Source organism: Equus przewalskii, chromosome 24 (genome assembly GCF_037783145.1).
Source record: "Equus przewalskii isolate Varuska chromosome 24, EquPr2, whole genome shotgun sequence".
Lineage (NCBI taxonomy): Eukaryota > Metazoa > Chordata > Mammalia > Perissodactyla > Equidae > Equus > Equus przewalskii.
The window spans coordinates 5190216-5214547 of record NC_091854.1 but is presented as its reverse complement, the minus strand read 5'-3'; the positions used below and the strand labels follow the sequence as shown (position 1 = coordinate 5214547).

The window sequence follows — 24332 nt, the reverse complement described above, 5'->3', positions numbered from 1 at the left end:
TCTGAGCTTAAATTTTAGGATTATAACCCGGAAGAGTCTTTCCACAAAGGAACAGAGCACTCCAAAGAAGTGGGGGTACACAGGGTAGTTATATAACCTCAAAGAGGGTGTTTCACATATGATTGAAATGTCCCTCCCACACTAGTCACAAGATTGCCCTGTGCATAGCACTTGATGGACACAGCAGGTAGTGGGTCTGCTGTCTTGCTGGGCGTAGCAGGAGGCAAGTCTGTTGTCTCCAGCTGGGCGGTCACAGGTAAGCGCAGCAATCAGCTTCTAGCCTAAGGAAAGACGCTTAATCCTTAAGGAGACGCCAAGTTGGGAGGGGGAGGGAAGTTGCACCTTTATCTCAAGGGCCTTTTGCTCTTGCCATAGGGAATCTCTAAAGCAGATATACAATGCCTGCTCAGCGGCCTCAGTCAGGCCCTTTTGGAAAGACAAGTTCAGGCCAAATTAGGTTTATACCAAATGGCTTCCTCATATTCTCCAATGTATCCTATTACTTGCCATTTTTATTCGTCATTACAATAGTCAAGATCCTAGAGACAGACAATAGGGTAGTGGTTACTAGGGGCTGGGTGGAGGGGATATTGGGAAGTTACTGTTTAATGCCTGAGAGTTATAGTTTGGGAATATAAGAAAGTTCTGGAGATGGATTGTGGTGATCGCGCAACAATGTGAAGGTGCTTAATGCCACTGAATTGTACACTAAAAGTGGTTAAAAGGGTAAATTTTATATTATGGATATTTTATCACAATAAAACAAACTTAAAAAGAAAAAAGCAAGTTTATCGAATGACCGAAACAAGGTTAGGAAGGGGAAGCTAATAATATGTTGGATGACGTATCGCATTTTTAAAAGTTTCAGACTGGAATAATAGGCTGAAACAAATAAATGGAACTTAATAGTGATAAATGTTAAGTGTTGCTTTTAGGTTTAACAATGTATAAGAAGTGGGGAGTGACTTGAATGTGGTATTTGACTGCAACTTCAGTTGCACTAAAAGCGTGTCACATCTGCTAAAAATGAAAACTGTCTTCAAATTTATATCATATTAAGGGAGGTACAGTATCCAAATCAAATAAAATTACGGTTTTCCTGGTTGGACCGTACCCAAGACCGTCATCATCTGGAGTCTCTAAAATCTCACGTGTTCAGGGGTGAGCTGCCAGGTGACTGCAGAGGGGAGATTAGATCAGGTAGCTATTGCCTTAAGATAAGCAACTGAAAGACTCAGAGAGGTCAGCCTAGAAAAGATAAGAACTTGTAGGACATAATGGCTTTGAAATGTCCTTGGAAATGTGAAAGGACTATTAAGTGGAAGAGGAAGTAGACTTATTCTGGATTAATTCAGACAGTGGAACTAGGACTGATGGGGATGGTAAAGAGAAGCTTCTGTTTACAGAAGAGACATTCCCACTGAATACAAGATTATAACAATGGCCTTGTAAAGTTGTTCTTCTACCCTAAGAAATCTTCAGTCAGATAGATATAAAAGTAGCTAAGTAGAAACTTTGGGTAGGAGCATGCACTAAATTATCTTTAAAGTTCTATTTTAATTCTGAGATTCTGTGATTCAACTGTTTTGTTGAACTCATTTGATTTACTTCTAATACTGGGGAGCTAGGCAATGGGCAAAGAAGTGTAAGCTAAATTAAGTCACCAAGTTCTTAAGTAACCCTGGGAAGAGGGGATAAAAGCAGCTGACCTGCAAATTCATTCACTTCCTTGGGAGAAAGGGAGGGAAAGAAACAAAGGCATGTGACTCTGGTCTAATCTCCTTGTCAACAGGACCTTTGGGTAAATAAAGTACTAATGTGGTTAGGAGGAAGAGACCTTAACTCTGAAATGGCCTTAGGATGTTTCTGGCTAAGGATTGCTGATAGTGAAGAGAACCAAGGATCTATGAGGCCTGGCTCCTTGGGGAATGTCACGTAGGCTGAACAACTTTCTTGGGGTATAAAATGGAGATGTTTTCTAAGTTAAACTCTCACTCCCGTGTGAGGAGCTTTGCAAACCTCAGCTTGTAGAGCCTTCGTATCTTCTGGGCCAGCCCCACTTGTTCAGCACAAGAAGGACCTGGCTTGCCAACTGCCCTTGATATCCTTGACCTCTCTCTCCTTCCTCTGAATTATTTGATAGCCTCTATCCTTGTAACATTTAGTAAAGCTTAACACTAAGTAAGGTCACTAGTTCACATGACTCTGATTTGGCAATCTAATCCTGTGTTAGCTCAGACCTTCAACTCTGTTTTGTAAGTAAATAAAAATATTGAATGATTAAAGTTAAGCAAATAGTTAGTAAATGTAGGGTGGATTTTGTTCCCAAATCTCATTTCTAGATTGATGGTACTCTGAAAGGGTTTTCCAGGGAAATGTGCTAAGGCTCCAGGTCAGTCTAAATAACCTAAAAAACGTACGTCATTCTGGCTGCCGTAGAATGCAGTCGCATGTTTGCACAATGTTCCGATTTAGGGTGTCCAGAACTTATCTCGTGCCAATTCTACAGCCCTCGTGGTAGGAAATGGTGCCTAGCCCACTCCAAGCCTTTGGTGGTGGCACAGTATTTAGCGCCATTCTAGCATTAGTAGGTGCATAATAGCTTTAGTTATCTTTTTCCCTTACTTTCTAAATCCCTGACCCTAGACTCTCAGCTGTTAGAAAAGTAAATTTCCCATGGTAAGAAAATCCAGATTTTCATAATCACTGGCTAAAAGGAGAATTTTCTTTTAAGTTCCGGAAGGGATCAGACAAATCCTGTTTTGTTTTCCCTTGGAGTCATGCAGGACCATGGCAAGTATGAATTTTACTATAAGCAAAGCTCCTTAAAGGTAGATGGCAGAAGTGGAACCACCATATTGACCAGAAGTCAGTTGTGAGGTTTGCTATAATTTAACAGTAAAGTATCAAAATGTGTAATTTATTAGAGCAACCTTAAACTTGTCCCTTTAATAGCATGTATTTCACTTGTATTTCAGTAGGTTTTCTTGAGGAGAAGAGGGGGATAAGGTAACAAGGAATTACGCATAACCTGGAGCTTATCTGATGGCTGCCTATGCCCTTCGAAGTACGTGCCAGATGCTAACTCTCACAGGCGTATTGGATTAAACAGGTCAAGAGTCCTTGATGTACAGGATCACAAGATAGAGAAGCAAGACTACGGAAGTGTATCTAACACCCTCTGTGTGGCTCACAGTGGTTTTGAACTAAGAAGGTGCAGGGTAAGAGATAAGAGTATGATAGGACTGTGGGATTCAATTAGGTAGCTAAGATTTAAATATAGGAAGCCATTAAAAGATTGAAGCAATGCATTACCCAGTGATAAATCAGTAATGCTCTAGCAGTTTAGGGAATGGTAAGATGAGTATATTAATTTCTATTAATTTCTTTTGTCTGAATATGGATGTTAGAAAAAAAACTTTGTAGAAATATAGGGCTTAGTATAACATTTTTTAGATCTGATTCTTCACAGATAACTACTGATAATACTTGATCTATATTCTTGCAGTTTATATAAGTTGTGCATACATTTTTCTATATATATGTATGCTTTTTTGAAATTTCTAAGAGCTTTTGAGATAGATGGGACTTAAGCTCAGTTTTTTTTTTTTTTTAAAGAATATTTAGATTGGCAGAAAAAAATGAAGCTTCCTGGGTCAGAAAACATAGGAAAGTCACTGAGGAGAAGAGGTCAGACCCTCATGGGTGGTAGTAAGGACTTGGGTTGTCAGTGGATGGGATTTGTGTGGGCTTGGTGATGGGATTTGGATGGGTAAGATGGGGATGCCTGATTGAGTGCACATTCCGCCTCACCAGCCTTGCATTTTTACTTTTCACAAAATTGTTGTAGGACCTTTAGCCAAAAAATAACTTGATATAACTGGCATATTAGAAAGATAAAGCTGATAATAGGTAGAAAAAATCTGCATGAGGGAAGATATCTTTTAGGAGGTTATTGAAATGGTGTAGGTGATAGATTATGAAAAATTTAATTTTGGTGGTTATATTAATGAGGAAGAAACAAATCTTAGAGCCATTTTGTAGTCAGTAGATCTTGGTGACTAGTTTGGATTTCAGAGAATAAAGGGAAGGAAGAGGGTGAAATGACCCCGAGCACTACAGGAATGTGACACTAGGGAAGGAAGTGGGAGAACCAGGTTGGGCAGGAGGATGCTTCTAGATGTTATGAGGTTCGTGGTGATTCATGGCTATTCCAGGGGAAAAGGGCCCATGTGCCATTAGAATTAAGTTTGTCTTGTGGGGTTAGTGTGGTCGGGGTCAGGGTCAGGGGCCAGAAGAAGGATGATCCTCTAAAAGAGGCAGAGGAGAATTCAGAGGAGTAGAAAGAGAATCACAAGAGTATACATTTGGACAATAGTGGTTAAGGCCCCTAACATTGTAAATTAAAAAACTATGATAAATAATGTACAAGCAGAGGCCATTTGAAAAAATTCGACAGGTCATTTGTTTTCATGTGAGGATTAGCAAGTATTGACAAACAAAAAGAAAATATAATACCCCAATCCCACAGCCCAGAGTTAACTACTTATATTTACTTAATAAACATTTATGCCTAGGAATGTATCCTGTTTACTTTTTTCCTATATGCTTGTGTGCATAAATCAAAAATAACATTCTGTGTATGAATATATATTACAAAAAATGGGTTCAAAACTAAAATTTAAAATTGTTCACATTGAAGTATTGCATACAACAAAATAACTGGTACACTTGTGTCAGAAAGCAAGGAACCTGTCAAAGACTAATGGGTTTGGGGCCACTGTTTTCTTTATCCTATGTCTGACTGTCTTGGTTTACTCACTCATCGTGTTGCAGCATAACCTCAAATATTTCCTAAGAAGGGGTGTGAAGAAGGTAAACTCTCTGTCTTTCGCAAGTTCTGAAAATGTTTTTACTCTCAGGCCATTTGATTGTATCATTATTTCTCTTGTGGCGTATGGATGTATAGTAATATTTAATCAATTCCCTATAGTTATGTGTTCGTTCTAAGTTTCACTATTATATATAACTTGAGTGAACATCCTTACATCTTCATATTTGTGCCCATACATAATTATTTTAAAAGAATAATTGTGTAGAAGTGGGATTCCTGGGCGAATGGTTATGTATACATTTTTAAGGAAATTGACGTTCTGCCAAAACTGTCTTCAGAGAGGTTGCCCTGCATCCTCAAAAAGATGTGTGTGCACATGTGATTTAACTGGAACATGTAGGGATTATTATGTGTAAATGGTTCTTTTCATCAAGAGATTAGTTGGTTTTTGTTGTTTGATCCGTTTGTTTTTGTTTTGTGAATACTGGCAGTTAATAGGGCTCAGGAACTCTGAAGAGGGGAAACCAGAATTTTCTGAGCAAATTGGAAATGGTACCTAGAAAGAAGATAGACGTATACTGTCTTTAAATATTGGAAGGGTTATCATATGCAAAAGAGATTTTGGATTGCCAGGATCAGAAGTAGGACTGGCAGTGGAAATCAGGGTGCAGTATTGTTCTGGAACTTCTGAATAGCGATCCCAGGATGGAGTAGGCTGCTTCAGGAGATGCTGCGCTCCTCCCCAGGGAGTTGTCCAGGCTGAGGGGCAAATTTGAAGAGTTTTGGTAGATGAGATTAAAAAAATCTGTCGATAATAGAACTAGGCAATCTTCAGAGACCTTTTCAACCCTATGATACTGTGATGGCAATAAAGATAAAGCTGTGAACAGAGTTAAGTTTGGGTTGGGCGACATAGCTGTGCAAAGTGAGGTACAAAGTTGGCAAACCTGTTAGGTATAAAACAGTTGAGTTTACCCTTAGAAATGTTTATTTACCTTTTCAAACTGGATTTTTTCTGCAGCAATTGGAAAGTAACATTAACTCCTTTTTGAGGAGTGATTTGTTAACATAATTTATCTTTTATAGTAAAATAGCAGTAGTGAATCCACATTCAGTTTTTACTAATTGTGATGGTCATCGCTCTTTCTTATTATTCATTCCTCGTCATCATTTCAGGCTGGACCCGTAGTCCTGTGTAGTTACCCAGGTATCAGGGAGGTAAAGACTTCTGCCTAGGCAGGAAGGAATGGGCCTTTTTAGGACTTCTTCTTAAGCTTATTTCATCTCCTTTATAATTATGGTAAGAAAAATTACCTAGTTCAATTTCACTTTTAACTAAAAGAATTAAAAAAAATTTGAGTGCTTTTTCTGTTTTCATATTTTTTCTGATTGCCATTAATATGCATCTCATTTTATTCATGTGTCAGTTCTGTCATAAAGATGGTATTATGCCCATTTTACAAATGGAGAAAGTGAAGAAGCTTAGGTCAGCTTTGCCCAAAGTCACCCGGGAGCTTGGCCTCCCTACCACAGGCCCGTGATCATCTGTTACCCATCCCTGCCTCCCCAGACTTAACTGCTTAATTATCATAATGAAGTACCCAAATAGAATAAGATTTTAAAAGATTTCTGGTAGTCAGTTAGCCAATAAACATTTGTGTAAATTCTACCGTCGGTATTGGGATATAGTGGTAATATCAATTGACATTATTAGACACTTCCGTCTGTCAATTAATTTTAACTCTGTCATTTGATGATGGTGGTGGTGGCAGCCATACACTCCTAATAATAGCTCTTTTAAAAAGTATTCACCATATTTATGGAGATCTGGAAATGGGGTTAGAGAAGGTCAGTAGCAGCCGCAAGGCCATGCAGCTAACAAAGGGCCCATAGTTTGCTGGTGTGCTCATTGATAACCTGCTTCTAGCTGTTTTCCTTCTGCCCTGTAGCTGTTACGTAGGTCTCAATTCCCCTACCTCTTTTACTTGCCTGCCCACTTTTCCCTGTCTTGCTTCACTAATCTAAACATATCAAGGTTTGGAGATTAGTCAGACCATTTTTCTCATAACAAGTTTAATTCAGTTCTGATCTCTTTACGAAAGTAAAACCTGGATATTTTTCTCCTTTTCTTTTAGAATGGAGTACTAATAGTCTCATCAGGGTGCTATTACCCCCTCAGAAATAGGCCTGAAGGACTCTTAGGATTTTGATTTTGGAAGTGATTCTGCCTGCTTCACACTGGTGAGCAGGAGTGGTTCAACTCAGGAAACGGGGCCAGGCTCTGCACCAGGCTTTATGGCTAGAACAGTAAACGAGACACACGGAGCGTAGATATTTGCAGGGGGTGAGTGCTCTAGCAGACAAGCAGAGAGATCTGTGGAGGCGCTTGACCCAGCTAGGGGTTAAGAGAAGGGGTCAGGATAAACTTTTCTAGAGGAATTTAGCAAGTGTACCTTGATAATGCTGGGGGGGGGGGTCTGATGGGGGCATTCATAAATATTCACTAATTGCATTTCAGAGAAGTAGGGAGCTAGTTTCCTTAGGGCTTAGAGATCTCTAGTCATCTCTAAGCTAGGACAGTGGTTCTCTAACTTTTGTGTATATTGGAACCACCTAGAGTACCTGTTAAAACTAGATTGCTGGTCCCACCCCCAGGGTTTCTGATTCCCTAGGACTGGAATGGGGCCCCCTGAAGATGCAAATCTTGTGATGCTGCTGCTGCTGCTCTGGGGACCACATTTTGAGAACCACTGGGCTAGAAATGAGAGAACTAACCATTCTCTTTGAGAAGAGGTAAGAGAAATTAGGCAAAAGGCCAGGATATTATGCCCAATTTTTTACAAATCAAGAGAAGGTTTCCTCAAAGTGTGGAGATATTGCATTTTGGCCAAATTTAGATGAAAACATATAAAATTTACTATTTTTACTAGTAACTTTTAGTACTTAAAGAATATCATAAAGTCAAGTTATGTGTGATATTAATTTGGTATTTTGGTTAATAATTACTTTTAATTCTATACCAATTTGAAAAGAGTTAGAAGAAGTAATCTTTTAAACTCTCAAAAAGTCTTGGACATAGTATATTTCATAAATGTATTTTTTGTATTTTTAAAGTTAACTAGAGAGGAATTTTTAGATTTGTTTTTTAAAGATTAATTGACTAAGGCCATTGTGTCTATATTATTTCCATATTTTACATGACTTTGGGGTATCTGCTTTAAAATATTTTAAAAGTCATATAAAATGCAAATTAAACAAAAATAAAACCATTTCAGTGTTGGATCTCCTCTTTGGAAAAACTGTTTATTTGAAAGAAATTAATTTAGCAAAGATTTGACTGACCTTAGGAACACATTAACTCATAATATTTTATAGCAGTCCGTCCAGGCTGTCATATTCTCTAAAAACTGGATATAGTTACCTGGAATGCCATAGACTTAAAACAACTAACCCGAAGAAGAAAATTGTAAGGAAAAATAGATTGGAAGAACAGCTGACTTTAACTGCGGGGAGAAAGGCAATGTTATGAACAGGAGATTTATCTTTAAGAAACAAGAGTGAGAGGGGCTGGCCCCGTGGCCGAGTGGTTGGGTTCGCGCACTCCGCTGCAGGTGGCCCAGTGCTTCGTTGGTTCGAATCCTGGGCGCGGACATGGCACTGCTCATCAAACCACGCAGAGGCAGCATCCCACATGCCACAACTAGAAGGACCCACAACGAAGAATACACAACTATGTACCGGGGGGCTTTGGGGAGAAAAAGGAAAAATAAAATCTTTAAAAAAAAAAAAAGAAACAAGAGTGAGAGCCAGCCCAGTAGTGTAGTGGTTAAGTTTCTGCTCTCTGCTTCAGTGGCCCCAGGTTTGCAGCTTTGAATCCTGGGCGCAGATCTATACACTGCTCATCAAGCCATGCCGTGGAGTCGTCCCACATACAAAATAGAGGAAGATTGGCACCGATGTTAGCTCAGGGCCAATCTTCCTTACCAAAAAAAAAAAAAAAAAGAGAGAGAGAGAGAAACAAGAGTGAATGTTTATTACAAACATGAATTCATTATAATGAAGTATAATAATAATAATAATAAATATGTTTCTAACACTTTTATGTTTGGCTCAAGTAAACATCTCACTAAAATAACATTTTCCCTTGCATTTTTGTCTCCCCCAAGAGTGATGTTCTAGTTGTGCACTATTTTCAAAGTTCTTCTTCCTTACCCTATTCACTGCAGAATTAAATCATCGTAGGAGAGAAAAGCAGAACAGTTCAACTTTTTAATTTTACTTGGATGGTCTACGTTTGAACACAATTACTCGTTCTTCTGACCTCTTCTTCACTCAAATATTCCAACCACTTCTTTTGGAAAAACTCACCTAAACTTTAAACAAATCATCAAAACTAAAAATAAGCCCATGAAATATCCAGGAGCTTGGAATATGACTAGTACCGTTATAAAAAGGGGAAATTCGGACACAGACATACACACAGGGAAAATGCCACGTGAAGATTGGAGTTGGGCTGCCAGAAGCCAAAGAACTGCAAGAAGCCAGGAGAGAGGCCTGGCACAGATCCGCCCCCCCCCCCAGAACCTTCAGAGGGAGCACTGCCTGATTTCGGACTTCTAGCCTCCAGAATTGTAAGACAATAAGTTTCCGTTGTTTATGCCACCCAGTCGGTGGTACTTTGTTACGGCAGCCCCAGCAAACCTGATAGAGAAGGGGCGTAAAAGCGCCTAAAGAGACTGAATCTCCCCAAGTCTGGAATGAGACGGGCAAGTGCATCTACTCTATCTGTATTTTTTTCATCTTCCTAAAAGACACTAATGCTCAGCTGAAAATAGCAGGCATTGAATTTGCTTGGACACACCACATGAATGTACACAGTTTATTGTTCCCTGATTGCTCTATTAAACTGAATAAAGTTACATTTCCTGATTCAGAAGTTGCATCCAAAATACCCTGTAGGTGAAAAAGGGGGAAATTTTGATAATAGAGGTGTTGGCTTCTTACAGTATAAACTAGAGAGTTGATTCTGTCAGATCTTACCCACGGTCATACTTTCTACGGTTTATCAAATGATGCATCAAATTGCAGCAACAGAAAGGGGTTCCCTAGGAGCTTCAAATTGAACTTTTGATTTCTATGAAGGTTATAAAGAAACTACATAAAACATAAATGTTGTTCACATACAAATTAGACTCGGCTCATCTCTCTGCACCTTTGGCAGACAGTGCAAATAGAAACTTTGGCAAATTCCATTCAGTCTATGAACTTCTTACCAGACAATGGAAAGATATTACCTGCTAAATGTCTTCCACACCTGGCATACAACACTACTAACAAGGGATGTGATTTGCTTACCTCTGATATTGAGGCTTTCATAATGAAAGTTCTTCTCATCTTTAGTTTCCTCAAAACATGCAAAAGCACTAAATAAGATTTTTGACTTTATGGAAATGGAAGGAGACGGCCTCTGTGGACATGTGCCTACAAGATAGCTATGATTGTTGACAGCAAATGATGGCCTGCTGTGAAACTGTGCATTCAAAGTGTGAGGCAGGAAGAATGTCCTTCTTTAATTTGGAAATAATTGAGGATGAGGATGCAAAAAAGTATTACAGTAAAACATATTTACGTACCGTTTCTCAAACTGTTTGGTGATCGTTGAGGAGGTCATAAGGAGCTAGGAAAGCATGAACTATCTGTACCTGAGTTGATGGATATTATATGCGGCTTGTCACAAAAACTCACAGTGAAAAGATGCCTCATTTTTTGAGTTCTTAACTAAAAAATGTTACCAGAAAAGAGTAGCCACATGAAACAGGACTCCCTTTACTAGAACTGTAACTTATTTGGAATCCATCCAGTGTGCTTTGGGGTGTTTAAAAATGATGGCTATTTTATAAATGGATAGCCTATATGATGAGCTTGTACACGCAAAGGACCTTACAGACAAACAGCTAGTCTACCAAAACAAGCCTGTAGATATAAAGTGGATGGACATTTTGAGAGAGCTGGAGACTGAATTCTTATAACTCTAAAAGCCTACTGTTAGAAAGTGAAATCTTAAGTATTTTATGTTCAGACACCTTTGTTAAGAAAATGTTTAGCTTGAGGTCATCATGTTGGACTGATACCTGTCATGTGGGATTCTCAGGGCAGAGCCACTGGTCAAAGTGGATTTTACATTTGACTGTAGATGTTTTACTCCTGCAAAAAAAAATAAGAGTATATTCTTAAGGCCACAGGCAGTTCAGACAAGTATTATTGGGAAAGGGAACAAAGAGTAAAAATATCCTGTTGTATCATGGATAGAAAGATGTCATTATTTTTTATTAAATATAGGTAATAACTGCTTATGTAATTAGCCCTATTGTATTTACATTCTCCTTTTAAAAAGACTTAGATTTATGTTTCATAAAAGCATACAATATAGCCTACTAAATTTAAATATCCAACAAAGATCTAAATAAAAGGGCAGAAAGAAACATTATAAAAATATTGTATTTTTTCATACATTTTATTTATTTAATTAGTTCTATTAAGTACTACTAATTGCCACTATTAACTTGTCCTATTGTTTTGTATAAGTAAAAGTGTTTAACAGAAAAGTGAATAGTACAGAAAAATATGTAATTTCAAATAAACACCTATTCATAGTTTTATGTTAAAGTAATAACACATGTGCATAATTATTTCTCATATATTGTTCTGTGTTTTTGGACTGGTGTAGCAGTGTCCCAGTTGACTCTAAAAAGTTGACCACCCCGCTGTAGACAGTGTGCATCTTGCCTGCTGACTTTGTCTCTTTGCCCATCCTCCTTCCTTCTTCCTCATCACACATTTCAGTTTCACTAAGGACCGTGACTTTGAGATTATAAAAGTTTTAGATTAGTCTTGGAAAAGCTAATTCTTGTAATATAGCTCTGAATTTGTAATCCCTAAAATAATTTACATGGAGAGGTACTGAAAACCTTCAAATAAAAAGCTCATTTGTTATTTTTTTTTATTGCTTTATGTTAGTCCTATTTGGGGAGCAGCATAGTATAACCAGTAGGAAAAATGCTTCTGAAGCTCCATGCCTATCTAATGTTTTGGGGGCAGGTAGGGTTATTTCCTTTGGTGTAAAGTCATAATTCTATTTAATTGCAAGTGCTGGAATGACTCCATTTACCTAGTAACGTCTTTTAATTACATACAATTTTTGGAATGTATACTTTTGGTTTTGTTGCTAATGCTTGTTAACTCTGCTATACTTTTCCTATTATTAAATTGGTGGACTATACTTGGTGTTATGTTTCTAAATTCAGGAAGGTTCCCAAAAGTGTGTGTTTTAGCTCTAGGATCTTGGTTGACAAATATATTTTCAGGTCAAATGTGATAGATAAGATTTAGCATATGTTGTTATATTTGGCAAATATGCATCTGCTCACAGGCTTATATATTGTTATTTAGAATGTTAAGTAGACTTTTGAGATTTTTAAGGTTCTTCTATTAATGGATATAAAATGAGTTCCTATTAGGTATTTAGTTGCTATAAAATGCCTCAACTTCTGAAATTCACACTACTTTGATCATATTTCTACAGTAATTTGAGAAGGCTGTTAATAATGGCTATTTACAGACTTGATTCGTTTAACATGAGACAAGTGCTTGAAATCTGTTTTTGTAAGTGAACATTATTTACGTAAGTGAACATAAGTATACAATATGCTGTCTATTAAAAATATTGTAGTATGCTAATGACATAAGTTCTCATGAAGAAGCCAATCAGTTTAGCAGACTTGCTGTGTTTTGATATCAATTGTTATTTTATGCTGAGAAGCTGTTGAATGTTTCTTCGGTATTTTGATAAGAATGTTATCCCTGACATTGTGTTTTATGTTTATCATCCAGAGGGATGGAGTCCTGGCGTACGTTGGGAATTTTCGCCTGCTTGCAGAACTTTCCAGCCCTTTTGTGAATCAGCGGTAGGTTACTGTTATCATTAATTATTTTAAATTTGTGCTATTTATTTTTAGTTTGGGGAAAATTTTTTTTCTAAGATCCTAAAGCTACTATATAAAAATAAGGATATATGATATGGATTATTATAACCTTTGGACAAATGAGGAAACCAAGCCTTGGAAAGGTTAGAGAAACTTATCCAAGTGGTGGTCCTAGCTTTTGAACTCAGCTCTCTTTGCAAGATGATAAGGCTTTATTATACTTGAGTTCATCTTGGGTCCAGTTCATATTCCTGACATCAACTTCCTCCTTTTCCCAAATTCTGATAGTGACATTATCTGAGTCCCTCATTTAAAAAAATAATCTTTTTATTTTAGATTTACAGAAAAGTTTCAAAGGTAGCACAGAAACTCCCTTGTGCTCTTCACTTCATTTCCCTTGTTGTTAATATCTTATATTACCATGGAACATTTGTCAAGACTAAGAAACCAGCATTGATATATTACCATTAAGTGAACTCTAGACTATGTTGGATTTCATCAGTTTTTCCATTTGTGTCTTCTTTCTGTTTCAGGATTCAATCCAGAGTGCCACATTGCATTTAGTTGTATGTCTCCCTGTCCCCTCTGGTCTGTAACAGTTTCTTAGTCTTTCCTTGTTTTTCATGACCTTGACAGTGTTCAGGAGTACTGTCCAGTTGTCTGTAGGATGTCCCTCAGTCTAGCTTTGTCTGTTTTTCTCATGGCTACTTGGAGGTTATGGGTGTTTGGAAGGAATCCCTTTAAAGTGTAGTGCCCTTCTCATCACTTCCTTTCAGGAGGTACATGATATCTACGTGATATCATAGGGGATGTGAACTTTCATCACGTGGTTGAGGTGGTGTTTGCCAGGTTTCTCCACTGTGAAGATTTTCCTTCTTCTTACTCTATTCTTTGAAAGTAAGGTATGAAGTATAGCCCACTCTCAAGGGAGTGAGGGAGAGAGGAAATCAAGCTCTGCTTCCTGGAGGTAGTTTCTTGTTTTTGACAGTGGATTTATTTATCCTTTATTACCCTTATCTTGTCATTCAGCAAAGTCTGCTGACATTTTTTTGGTGTAACGTTTAGCTGTTCCTTTCATTCCATACCCGTGGTGCTAGTTTAGGCCCCCAGGATCTCCGTGGTGTGATTACTGCAATAGCCTCTGCCTGACTTCTCTAATTCCAGATTCCCCCTCTCTTCAGTCCTTTCCTCACAGTGCCACCAAGGTGATCTTTCTTATGTTTCACTTTCAGTGCCTTATTTTCTTAATAAAGACTACATCCTGTTAGACTCTTCTCCAGCTTTTGGAGTTCTCTGTGATGTGCTCCATACATCTCCAGCCTTATTTCTTAGTACCCTTTGGAGTCAGTTTTGTACCCTTACTCTCTTGTGCAGCTGTGGGTTGTTCTCACGTTTCTTCTTTTATTCATATCTTCCATTTCCCCTCCATCTTTGAAAACTTTACCTGCCTTTCAAGTGTTAGGTCAAACTTCCAAAGCCAGGGAAGGCTCCCATGAATACATGGAGCCTTCTGTGACCTGGTACAGGGAAAACTTAGAGAATTGGTAATGTCACATCAGAATCATGTGAGTTGGAGAACATACCCTGTATCAAGCCTTAGTGATAATCTCAAGGATACGGGTAATCACGCGTCACTGGCAGGGAGATGTTCAGGACTATCAACATAGCTCCCTAGGTCCTTTTTCCATTGGACATACTCAAATAAGGTGATCTATGAGGTCCTAAGAAGTATGTGTAGTTCACATCGCTGATGTAGAAGGAGCTCTCTTGATTATGAAACATCTCTATTTAATACTCAGATGGTTACATAACTTATGTAACATTCCCCGATGGGTCAGTCCCCATAAATCCGTACATTCCAAGTTCATTTACCATAAGCAATCCTAGACTGCTAAAGGTCTTCCGTTGAAGAAGACTCTCCTGCTACAGATACCATTGGTCTGTTTATCAGGAGATCTATCATTAGTCTGTTTACCAGGCAATTAGCCTGATTTTCTGTCTTTTTTTCCTTGCCAAGGGGGTGGAGATCCTTCCACCCCAATACAGGGGAGAATGGCTGCAGATCTGTTGCTTAACCTTTTCTTTCCCAAGTACTTCTATAGGGTGTTATTTTGTTTGCCAGTTTTTCACGTGTTGTAATCTTATTTTTTTCAAGAAGATAATCTGTTCCTTGTGCTTAGCCATTTAGATGTTCTTGAGAAATAATTCTTCTGCAATCCTCCAAGACTCTGATAATGTGCAAGTATACAGGAAAGAGTGTCTTCTTTGAAGTTAAAAGATCTGGATTCAAATCCAAGCTTTCCCACTTACCATTGTGTATGAGTGGAAGATTATTTAACCTCTCCGAACCTCAGTTTTCTTATCTATAAAACAAAGATAATGATACCTACAGGCCTCACAGTGTATTGTGAAGATTCAATGAGATTGTATAGATAGAGCGCCTGGCATAGTGCTTGTCATTCATTATATGTTCAGTAAGTGCTAAATGTAGTGTATCTTCACTATGCCAAAACCCAGTAAACACTGGAAGTGCATAGCTTATATTTGATTTCTCCACTTTGTCATATCTTTTTGCTCTTTAGCTCATTAAAATCAGGCTTCCTCCTCTGTCATTTTGCTGGAACTCTTTCATTAGAGGCTTCCAGTTTCATTAGACTTCCAGTTTTAAAATCCAAAGAACTCTGTTTGTGCCTGTCTTAGTGTATCTCTCTGTGGACTTGATGCTGTTGATCAACTCCTTCTTCTAATGCCCAACTCCCTGTGCTTTCACAGCACTGCACTCACCTGGTTCTTGTGTTTCTCCCCACCCCTTCTCCATCTTCTTCGTAAGAGACACTGCCATAAATACTGGTGTTCTCCAGGGCTCTCTTCTGGATCTTCCCTGTACTTCTCCCTGGGTGAGTTCTTCTACTTTTAAGGTTTCAGCTATTACCTATTTGCTCATCTTGGTGTATTGGACTATGCATAAGCTTTAGAATCCGATGAACTCAAGTTGCATTTCAGCCCTACCACTTACTTGCTATGACCTTGAACAAGTTTTTTTTTAACATCCCTGTACTACAGTCACTTTCTCTATAAAAAGAACATATTTAATATTACCTACTTCTTTGTTTTATAGTCAAGAGTTTTCTCCTCCAGGTGGCACATCAAATTCAATATGTCTAAAATGGAATGCAACGTATTTCCTTCTGTATTCTCTTAGATTCTCTCGTTCAGCATGTGGCCCAGCCATTCTTTCGGTTACCTCTGCTGGACATGTGGGAATCATCTTTGACTGTTTCTCCCTCACTCATATTTGGTCCATTACCAGGTCCTAGCTACCACCTCCTAAATATTTCTTGCCTATGCCACCTCCTCTCCATTTCTGCTGCCAGTGCCCTGGTTCATCATCTCTTACCTAGACTGTACCGGCCTCTAACCCTGTATCGCACAATAGAGTAGCCACAAGTGATTATTTACATTTAATTTAATTAAAATTAAATAAAATCAAAAATTCAGTTCTTCAGTCTAACTTATAATATTTCAAGTACTTCCTAGCCCCGTGTGGCTAGTGGCTGCTGAATTGGGTAGTCTATCTATAGAACATTTTCATTATGGCAGAAATTTCTTTTGAATAGTGCTGTTCTGGACCAGAGGTCAGCAAACTACTGCTCGAGGGCCAAACCTGCTGCCTGTTTTTGTTAAATAAAGTTTGATTGGAGCACAGCCATTGTTATCTGTCTACCATGGCTGCTTTTGTACTACAATGGCGGAGTTGACTAGTCGAGACAGAGACTATATGGCTTCCAAAGCCTATCATTTCACGCTTACTATCTGGCTCTTTATGGAAGAGGTTTGCTGATCCCTGCTCTACGCCATCTCCCTGCCTCCAGTCCTGTTCCCCTTTCCCCTCCCTTCTGTATTATTATCTTCCATGGTAACCTCCCTAAAACACAACAATGAACATGCAGCTGAATGTTGAATCCTTTCAGTGGCTCCTGCTGCTTCCAGGATAAAATACGGACTCTTTAATGTGACACAGAAAACTCTCCACGTGGAGCTGTTTTGTCTCTTTCTGCCACATCTTCCCTCAAAAATCTCCTCTTACTCCAGCTTGCCCATCACTGGAAAGGCCTCCTGGCTCTTCTATCCATCAAGACTCAGCCCAAGGATCATTTCCATCACTAAACCCCATCTCTTTCTGGCTGGGTTGAGTGTCCCTGTGCTTCCATGATAGCGACATACAGTTATACCATTACGATGAATGTATTTTGTTGTAAAGTTCTTTCCCTTTTTTCTGTTTCTTCTTTATCTCTTCCTTTCATTAAGTCAAGGGCCAAATTTTGTTAAACTTTGCATGGTCTAGTGTTCACACATTGTCTGGCACACAGTAGCCATTTGATTGCTTTTTGAATGAATGATTCCCAAGAGATGATCAGTTAAGTTTTAGCAGCTTCTGTCTCTTGAATCTGATTCAGATTATGAGACTGAAAGCAGGAGAAACTTAACTTTGACACTTAGAGGAACTTCGATTTGTTTTTTGTTTGAGACTCTTTATGAAAAATCATGAGATTAGAGATAGTTGAGTTTATTCTTTAATTTTATAGGAAAAAGTTATACTATATCTTATGTAAAAGCTCTAAGTTTTTTTAAATTAAGAAAATGAGAAGTGGGGTTGGAATGCAAACAAGAAATGATGATATAATGGAGCAGCAAGAAGATTATAACAAAATTGAACACAGTTATTTAAGCACTGTTAGAGTTTTCCATAGTTGTTTTCTTTATAATTTGTGGTATTTTTAGGTTCTCTGTTTTAAACCCTTGTGTAATTTAAGAAGGCACATGGGATGCGTGTGGTGGGGTATGGAGTAAAAGAGAATTGAAATAGTGCTGAGGCACCTGCTCTTCCATTAAATTTCTGCTGCTGTTATGCTCATGCATCAGATTTCTTTTGTGAAAAATAATTTAATGGTGATAACTTCTGTCTTGCCTAAATGCCCTCACCTGTTAAGAGGACGTATTTATGAATTCCTGTTAAAATTAGTTACCTTATAAAAACTTTGTAACTAAGCTCCTTAACGTGATAACTCAGTGTATATTGCATACCTCCTCAGCACCTAAGTGGCCCAGGCCCTGCCTTCAGGGAGCTTCAAGTATAGCATCTGACATCATGTCTACGTTTGAGAAAATAAGACTTAAAATTATAAAATAACGAGTGAGTAAGGTAAGACATTCTGTGAGAAAGGGCAGGAAAGTAGGTGCTGGCATTTATTAATGGTGTAAAACAGTAGTTCTCAAACTTGTTGATTTCATAAATTATTGAGGACCTAAATGAACTTCTTTTTCTCTGTGTGTTACATCTGTCGACAATTACCAGATTGGAAATTAAAACTGAGACGTTAAAAAATATTTATTAGTTCATTTAATGTTGACAATAATATTTCATGTTAACGTAATGGTTTTTTGTGAAAAATAACTACATTGCCAAAATGAAAAAATTTTAGTGAGAACAATGCCGTTGTACATTTTTGATAATCTCTTTAATGTCTAGCATGATAGAATTCAGCTGGATTCTCACGTCTGCTTCTGTTTTCAGTCTGTTATGAAATGTTTTGGTTGAAATACATGAGAAAAATTTGGCCTCTCAGAGTTAATAATGTAGTACGAAAAGAGAGGAGTATTTTAGTAGCCTTTTCAAATGATTGTGGATATTCTTCTTTAATACTACACCAAGATATACCAAGAGATAGTTTCTTAAAGGTTAGTTAAATGTGGAATCTGAAACCATACCAATGAACTTTCCTACAGTCAACATTCAAGTCTGCTGGTCTCTCCTGTGCTTTGAATCTTTACCTAAGCATGATTTTGGATCATCATGCCTTAGTCATTTGGAAAATATTGGTTCACTGAGTTATGTAGGGATTCCAAATGTTGATGCATTTATTAGATAATATAAAAAACCCACATTAATTAGTATCACCATTGATCTTATTAGGAGAGTCTGTAAGTATTGGGAGGCTGTCAGACTTGCAGTGGCAGATACGGATTTTCCAAAATTCTGATTTTCATTTGAAAGTTCAAATTTTGTTATTGGCAGTGAATACTGTCAGTTGCTTTTCTTGATTTGACAAGCTCATTTTGTTCATTTTTGAGAAAATGCCTGCCATATGCCCAAGTCTAAATAACCATAGTTTGTCAGTCATTCTTTCAAGTAAAAATGGTGTTACATGGAAAAAGCAGATAGTTTAGCTCACAATTGAAATCATTTTCCAAGGGATTTTCCTCCAGACAACCATTGTCCTTTGCAGCAAAAGTGCTTTATGTGTATATCCATTTTATCACACAGATATTACAAAGATATGTACTCAAAGGTCATGATTTAATAAAATTAATCATTCTTACTACGTCTTCAAGGGCACTCTTCAGTGAAACTGGTTTTTTTTTTAGTTTTTAACTGTAAGTGTGGTGGTAAAGAGTACAATGGCAACTCTGCCATTTTGTGCCATTGCCATGGTTTGTGCTGAGACGCCAACAGTTTTATCTACCACTGCTTTGCACCGTCAGTATAGAAGTCAGCACAATGAAAAAAGCTGATAAGCTTTTAGTGTTATTATGAAAATACTTTTCCCTTATACACCCCCTCAAGGCCTTAGAGGTCTGCAGACCACATTTGGAGACCTATTATTGATTGACATTTGTCATACAAGGCGTCACAGAGAAGGTGGGACATATTCTCAAAATTTTTAGGATTGTTTTTAGAAGTAGATTGGGAGAGGAGGCCCTCAATTTAAGGAGACAGGAATGAACATAAGTTTTTGAAAAGTGGAATAAACATGCTGTGTAAAAGGGAGACTGCATAGACTTGTAGGATCAAAGAGTATGTCCTAGGAGGAGGGTAGACAGACACAGAGGGTATTGAGTGCCAGAGAGAGCTGACTGAACTTGACCCGGTGGATGGTGAGAATGTATTATCATGAAGAAAGAGATTCTGAAAATAACAGTGAGTAATTCTAGTTTTTGGTATTTGTAGCATAGGTTGATTGTAAGACTGGAGGCAAAAGGTTGGGATAGGAGCTTAGCATATAGCTCTTAGTTGTATGAATGAATGGTGTCATTTCATTAGTTCAGAAAATAAATAGGGAGTCCAAATTAGGCTGTGGGGATAGAGAGAAGATGAAAAAACAGAGATTTTGAGAGAAGAAAATGTGAAATTGGCAATGGATAAGAAATTAGAGGTAGAGAAAAGGGACAAGTTTAAGATAAGTTCGACTTTGGACCCAGAGGAATGGGCCCAATAAAAGAGATGAGGAATTAGAAAGAGTAGGAAGAAAGGCGATGAGTTTGGTTTGGAATTGTTGGGTAAGAAGACAAACAGAGCATCCGAGTAAAAATGTACCAAGAGGTGGAGAGAGGAATTTTGGAGTGATCAAATAGAGGTGACACTGGAAGCCATGAGAAAAGATGATATTTAAAAGATAAAATTGAATGTCTGGTATTGGGGAATAAGAGAAGGAAGAGTAGAAACAATGAAGGAGTAGTTTAGAAGTAGATGGGGAACCAAAATAATATTGGAGTGGAAGCCAACTTTTCTAAAATTAAGTTCTTGGACTCCTAAATTTTCAGAGTTAACATTTATTAAATACAAATGTTTACATGCCTGAAAGAGTTACCTTTGCCACCAAGATATAACTAGGGTCAGCTCACAGCCCAGTCTCTGTGTAGAGTCCCAGAAACAGTACAGCATCCAAATCCTTATTGAAGTTTTTCCAAGGATGTCAACAAAGATCCAGTTTGTTACTCACAGCAGCACTTCTTAAAATTCTCTTCATTCCTCTTGAACTCACAATATCTCCTGGACCCTGCAGCTTTCCCAAGGCTCACTCAGATTTCTGACTGTCACCTCCCAACTCCTACAACTCACCAACCAGTACCATGTAGGGACTGATTCTTTGCTTCCATCCTGTTTTCTCACTTTTTTTCTTTCTTTCTCTGCCAGCAGGTAGCCCCCTCTCCTCTTTCCAAATGTGATTTAGACCAGATAACACCTTGTTTTTACACTGTTTGTAGTGAGTACCACACTGCACAATTTATTCCCAGGAAACTTACTTCAAAGGTTCAAGTTGCTTTAGAAGGGAGGGGGGAGGAAGAAGTGCTAAATGACCAAAGACAGATTTTTCTCTATGGGGTCAGGGTCGGGGTGGGGGGGAGATCACAAACTCATGTAATTTGCTTTCTTTTCCTTTATGCCTGTCTTAATAATAACTGTGGATGGTGGGTAAAAGATAGCATTTTCCTTCTCTCCTTCCTTCCCACATGCATGTCTTCCTTCCTACTGCTCCTTTCCCTCTCAGCTTCAATACATATTATCATAGACTGTTAGCCTTTATTTGTTGGAATGAACGAGTGTTCTATTTAGGTAAAAAGAGGTATATGCCAATGAAATTAGTAGTCCTTCTGACATGAGAGAAGAAGATAAGGATAATTATAGAAATATTACTTCACCTTGAATATAATATATGAGTTCTTTCCTTTGAAAGAGACTGACTTAAAGACCAGGCACTAGTCAAGTGAAAAATTGGCAGAAGATAGATATAGTGATTGCATAGTTAAGCCAAAGGAGAAGTTCTCTAAGTCTGGATTTGTAGATAATCACCTTTTCAGACAATCAAAAATTTGGAAAGTTGAGGATGTGCTTGGAGAAGCAGTCTGGGCTGGTAGTGTTGGACTTGTGGCATCAAAGAGAAAAGGCTAGAAAGGTAGAGTCAAAGGAGACCAGTTGGGTTATTGTAGTCATCTAGGTAAGAGATGCTGAGAACCAAAAATCATAATGGCAGCAGTGGAAATGGAATGAAACAGGGAAGGATAACAAAGAATTTTAGGAGATAAAATGGACAAGACTTGGTTACAGACTCTAGGTATAGTCTAGGATGACTCCAAGTTTCTGATTTGGATGACTAAGTCAATGGTGATGCCATTGATTAAGATTGGGAGGATCAGAAGAGAAACAGGTGGTAATGGGGAGTGGGAGGATAGGCAAGGAATAGAGTATTGGTTTTATGTGTGTTGAGTTTTAGGCATATTTGAGAATTTATGATTTGTCAGGTGAAGATGCCCAGCAATAAATTAGAAATATGGAACTCCAAGTAGAGCTTAAGAGAGGACTTGAAACCAGAGGTTTGTGTCAGGGTGTTGAGCCCCTGAGAATGGATGAAATGGCCTTCAGAGAGCATATAGGAGAAAATGGCCCTTGAGAAGCATGCAAATATTTAAGGGACAGGCAGAGGAAGTGGAGACTGAGAAGTGCAGTTAGGGAATCAGGAGGAAATAGCGTCATGGAAATCAAGAGAGGAGAGAGGGAATTGTGATGCTTGGCAGTGTTATGGTAGACCTTTGGTATGCTACTGGAAGGTCACCTGGGACGAAGGCTAAGAAAAATCCACTCTGTTGGTTAGGGGGAAGCTACTGATGACCAATTTCTTTTGTAGGGGAATGCAGTCATGTTGTACTGGGTTGTGAAGTATAGCAAAAATGTCTGTGAATACACTGTTGACTTCTCCTTAGAAAAATTTGATAGGGAAGACAACCAGAGAAGGAGAGCTTTTTGGATTTGGGAGAATCAGTCTATAGATGGGGAACTAGACGGAGAAAGGGAAAGGGGATAATTGATGGACTAAAGTCCCAGAAGGTAGCGTGAGATCCAGAGCATGGGTAGAGAAGCAATTAGCCTTGGAGAGGGCAAGAGAAACCTCTTTATCTGAGTATAAAGGGAAAGGGGCCTGACAAGAAGTTTTCAGACCTTGGGGTCAGAGTTTGAGGAATTCATGGTTGACAGACTCTAATATCTCAGCAGTAGAAGAGGCCAGTTCCTCTGATGGGATTGAGAAGGAGAAGTGAATGAGGAAGGGAAGTGACTTGAATAGCGAGACAGATTTGGAAGCAATTCTGTGGAGAATGTGGAGTTAAGTAAAAGGGACATCAAGCAAATTTGAGAATTCAGCTGAATTTCAGGTCTCTTTAAATTATATTTGTGCCATTTATCTTACTGTCAATATCGGTGAGTAGTAATAGCTATTTATTGAGCTCAGTATGGTGGAGTTCTTACTATGTGTCATAACAGTTGTAGGATGTAAGGCAGGTACAGTCATTATCCACATTTTGTAGAGATAAAATTGAGACATAGAAATCAATAACAGGGAGAGGTGAGACCACACAGCTGCTAAGTCGCTGAAGCGGGCTTTGAACTCAGGCACTCTGACTGCAGGGCGCAGCACTCACCTTCACTGTATAGGAAACTGCTTAAGGAAAGCTGGCTTGATGAGAGGTTGGAGATAGGCAGGGAGGGTGGGATAGGTGCAGTGGCAAGAGAACTGAGGTGCTCTTGTGTGTGTTCTGAAGTTCACTGAGTTAAGGTAGATAGGAAAGGAAGTAAATAAAAGTCTGGAGCCTGATGATGAGGGATTTGGGAGCTGAGAGGTCAAAGAAGAGGTTTAGGTGGAATTGGGTACAGTGAGATGTGGGATGCTAAGAGTTGTGATTAGAAAGGATTGGGTTATTAGAGGTTAGTATTTCTGAGTAATCCAAAGGCCACCATATAGTCAAAGAAATGAATGATTGAGGATAAGGGGAAGTCTTTGGAGTAGAGAAGGCTGGAAGACAGGAGATCTGGATGAGAACAAGGGATGTTGATTTTACTGCTTCAGTGACTTTTTCCTATTTGTGATATTATTTTATTAATTTGACCATTACTGCCTAAGTAGATTCTCTTTTAATTAGCTTGAATAATCTAGCCCATCTCTTTTCTTTTTTAAAAATTATTTATTTTTATTCTGTTAACATTGGTTTATAACATTATATAAATTTCAGGTGTACATCATTATACATTTCCATCTCTGTGTAGATTACCTCATGTTTACCACCCAAAGACTAATTACAATCCATCACCACACACATGTGCCTAACCCCTTTTGCCCTCCTCCCTTCCCCCTTCCCCTCTGGTAATCACCAATCCAATCTCTGTTTCTCTGTGTGTGTTTGTCGTTGTTTTTGTCTTCTGCTTATAAGTGAGATCATATGGTATTTGACTGTCTCCTTCTGACTTATTTCACTTAGCATAATGCCTCAAGGTCCATCCATGTTGTCACAAATGGCTAGATTTCATCATTTCTTATGGCTGAGTAGTATTCCATTGTGTATATATACCACATCTTCTTTATCCATTCGCCCCTTTTTGGGCACCTAGCTTGCTTCCAAGTCTTGGCTATTGTGAATAATGCTGTGATGAACATAGGGGCGCATGTATCTTTATGCATTCATGTTTTCATGTTCTTTGGATAAATACCCAGCAGGAGAATAGCTGGATCATATGGTAGATCTAGTCTTAATTTTTTGAGGAATCTCCATACTGTTTCCCATAGTGGCTGTACCAGTTTGCATTCTGACCATCAGTGTACGGGTTCCCTTCTCTACACATCCTCTTCAACACTTACTGTTTCCTGTCTTGTTAATTATAGCCATTCTGATGGGAGTGAGGTGATATC

General features: G+C 38.4%; 1 protein-coding gene across 13 annotated transcripts in view; it reads left to right on the top strand.

Annotated features, from left to right (window-relative positions):
* The window catches only part of TLCD4 (TLC domain containing 4), a 102221-nt gene that overhangs the window by 67816 nt on the left and 10073 nt on the right, over positions 1–24332 (top strand). For all 13 annotated transcript variants that reach the window (XM_070592582.1, XM_070592580.1, XM_070592585.1 and 10 more), the window contains one exon: positions 12725–12798. In XM_070592582.1, coding sequence (XP_070448683.1) covers positions 12725–12798 — 74 coding nt within the window. The remainder of the gene's footprint in view (positions 1–12724; positions 12799–24332) is intronic.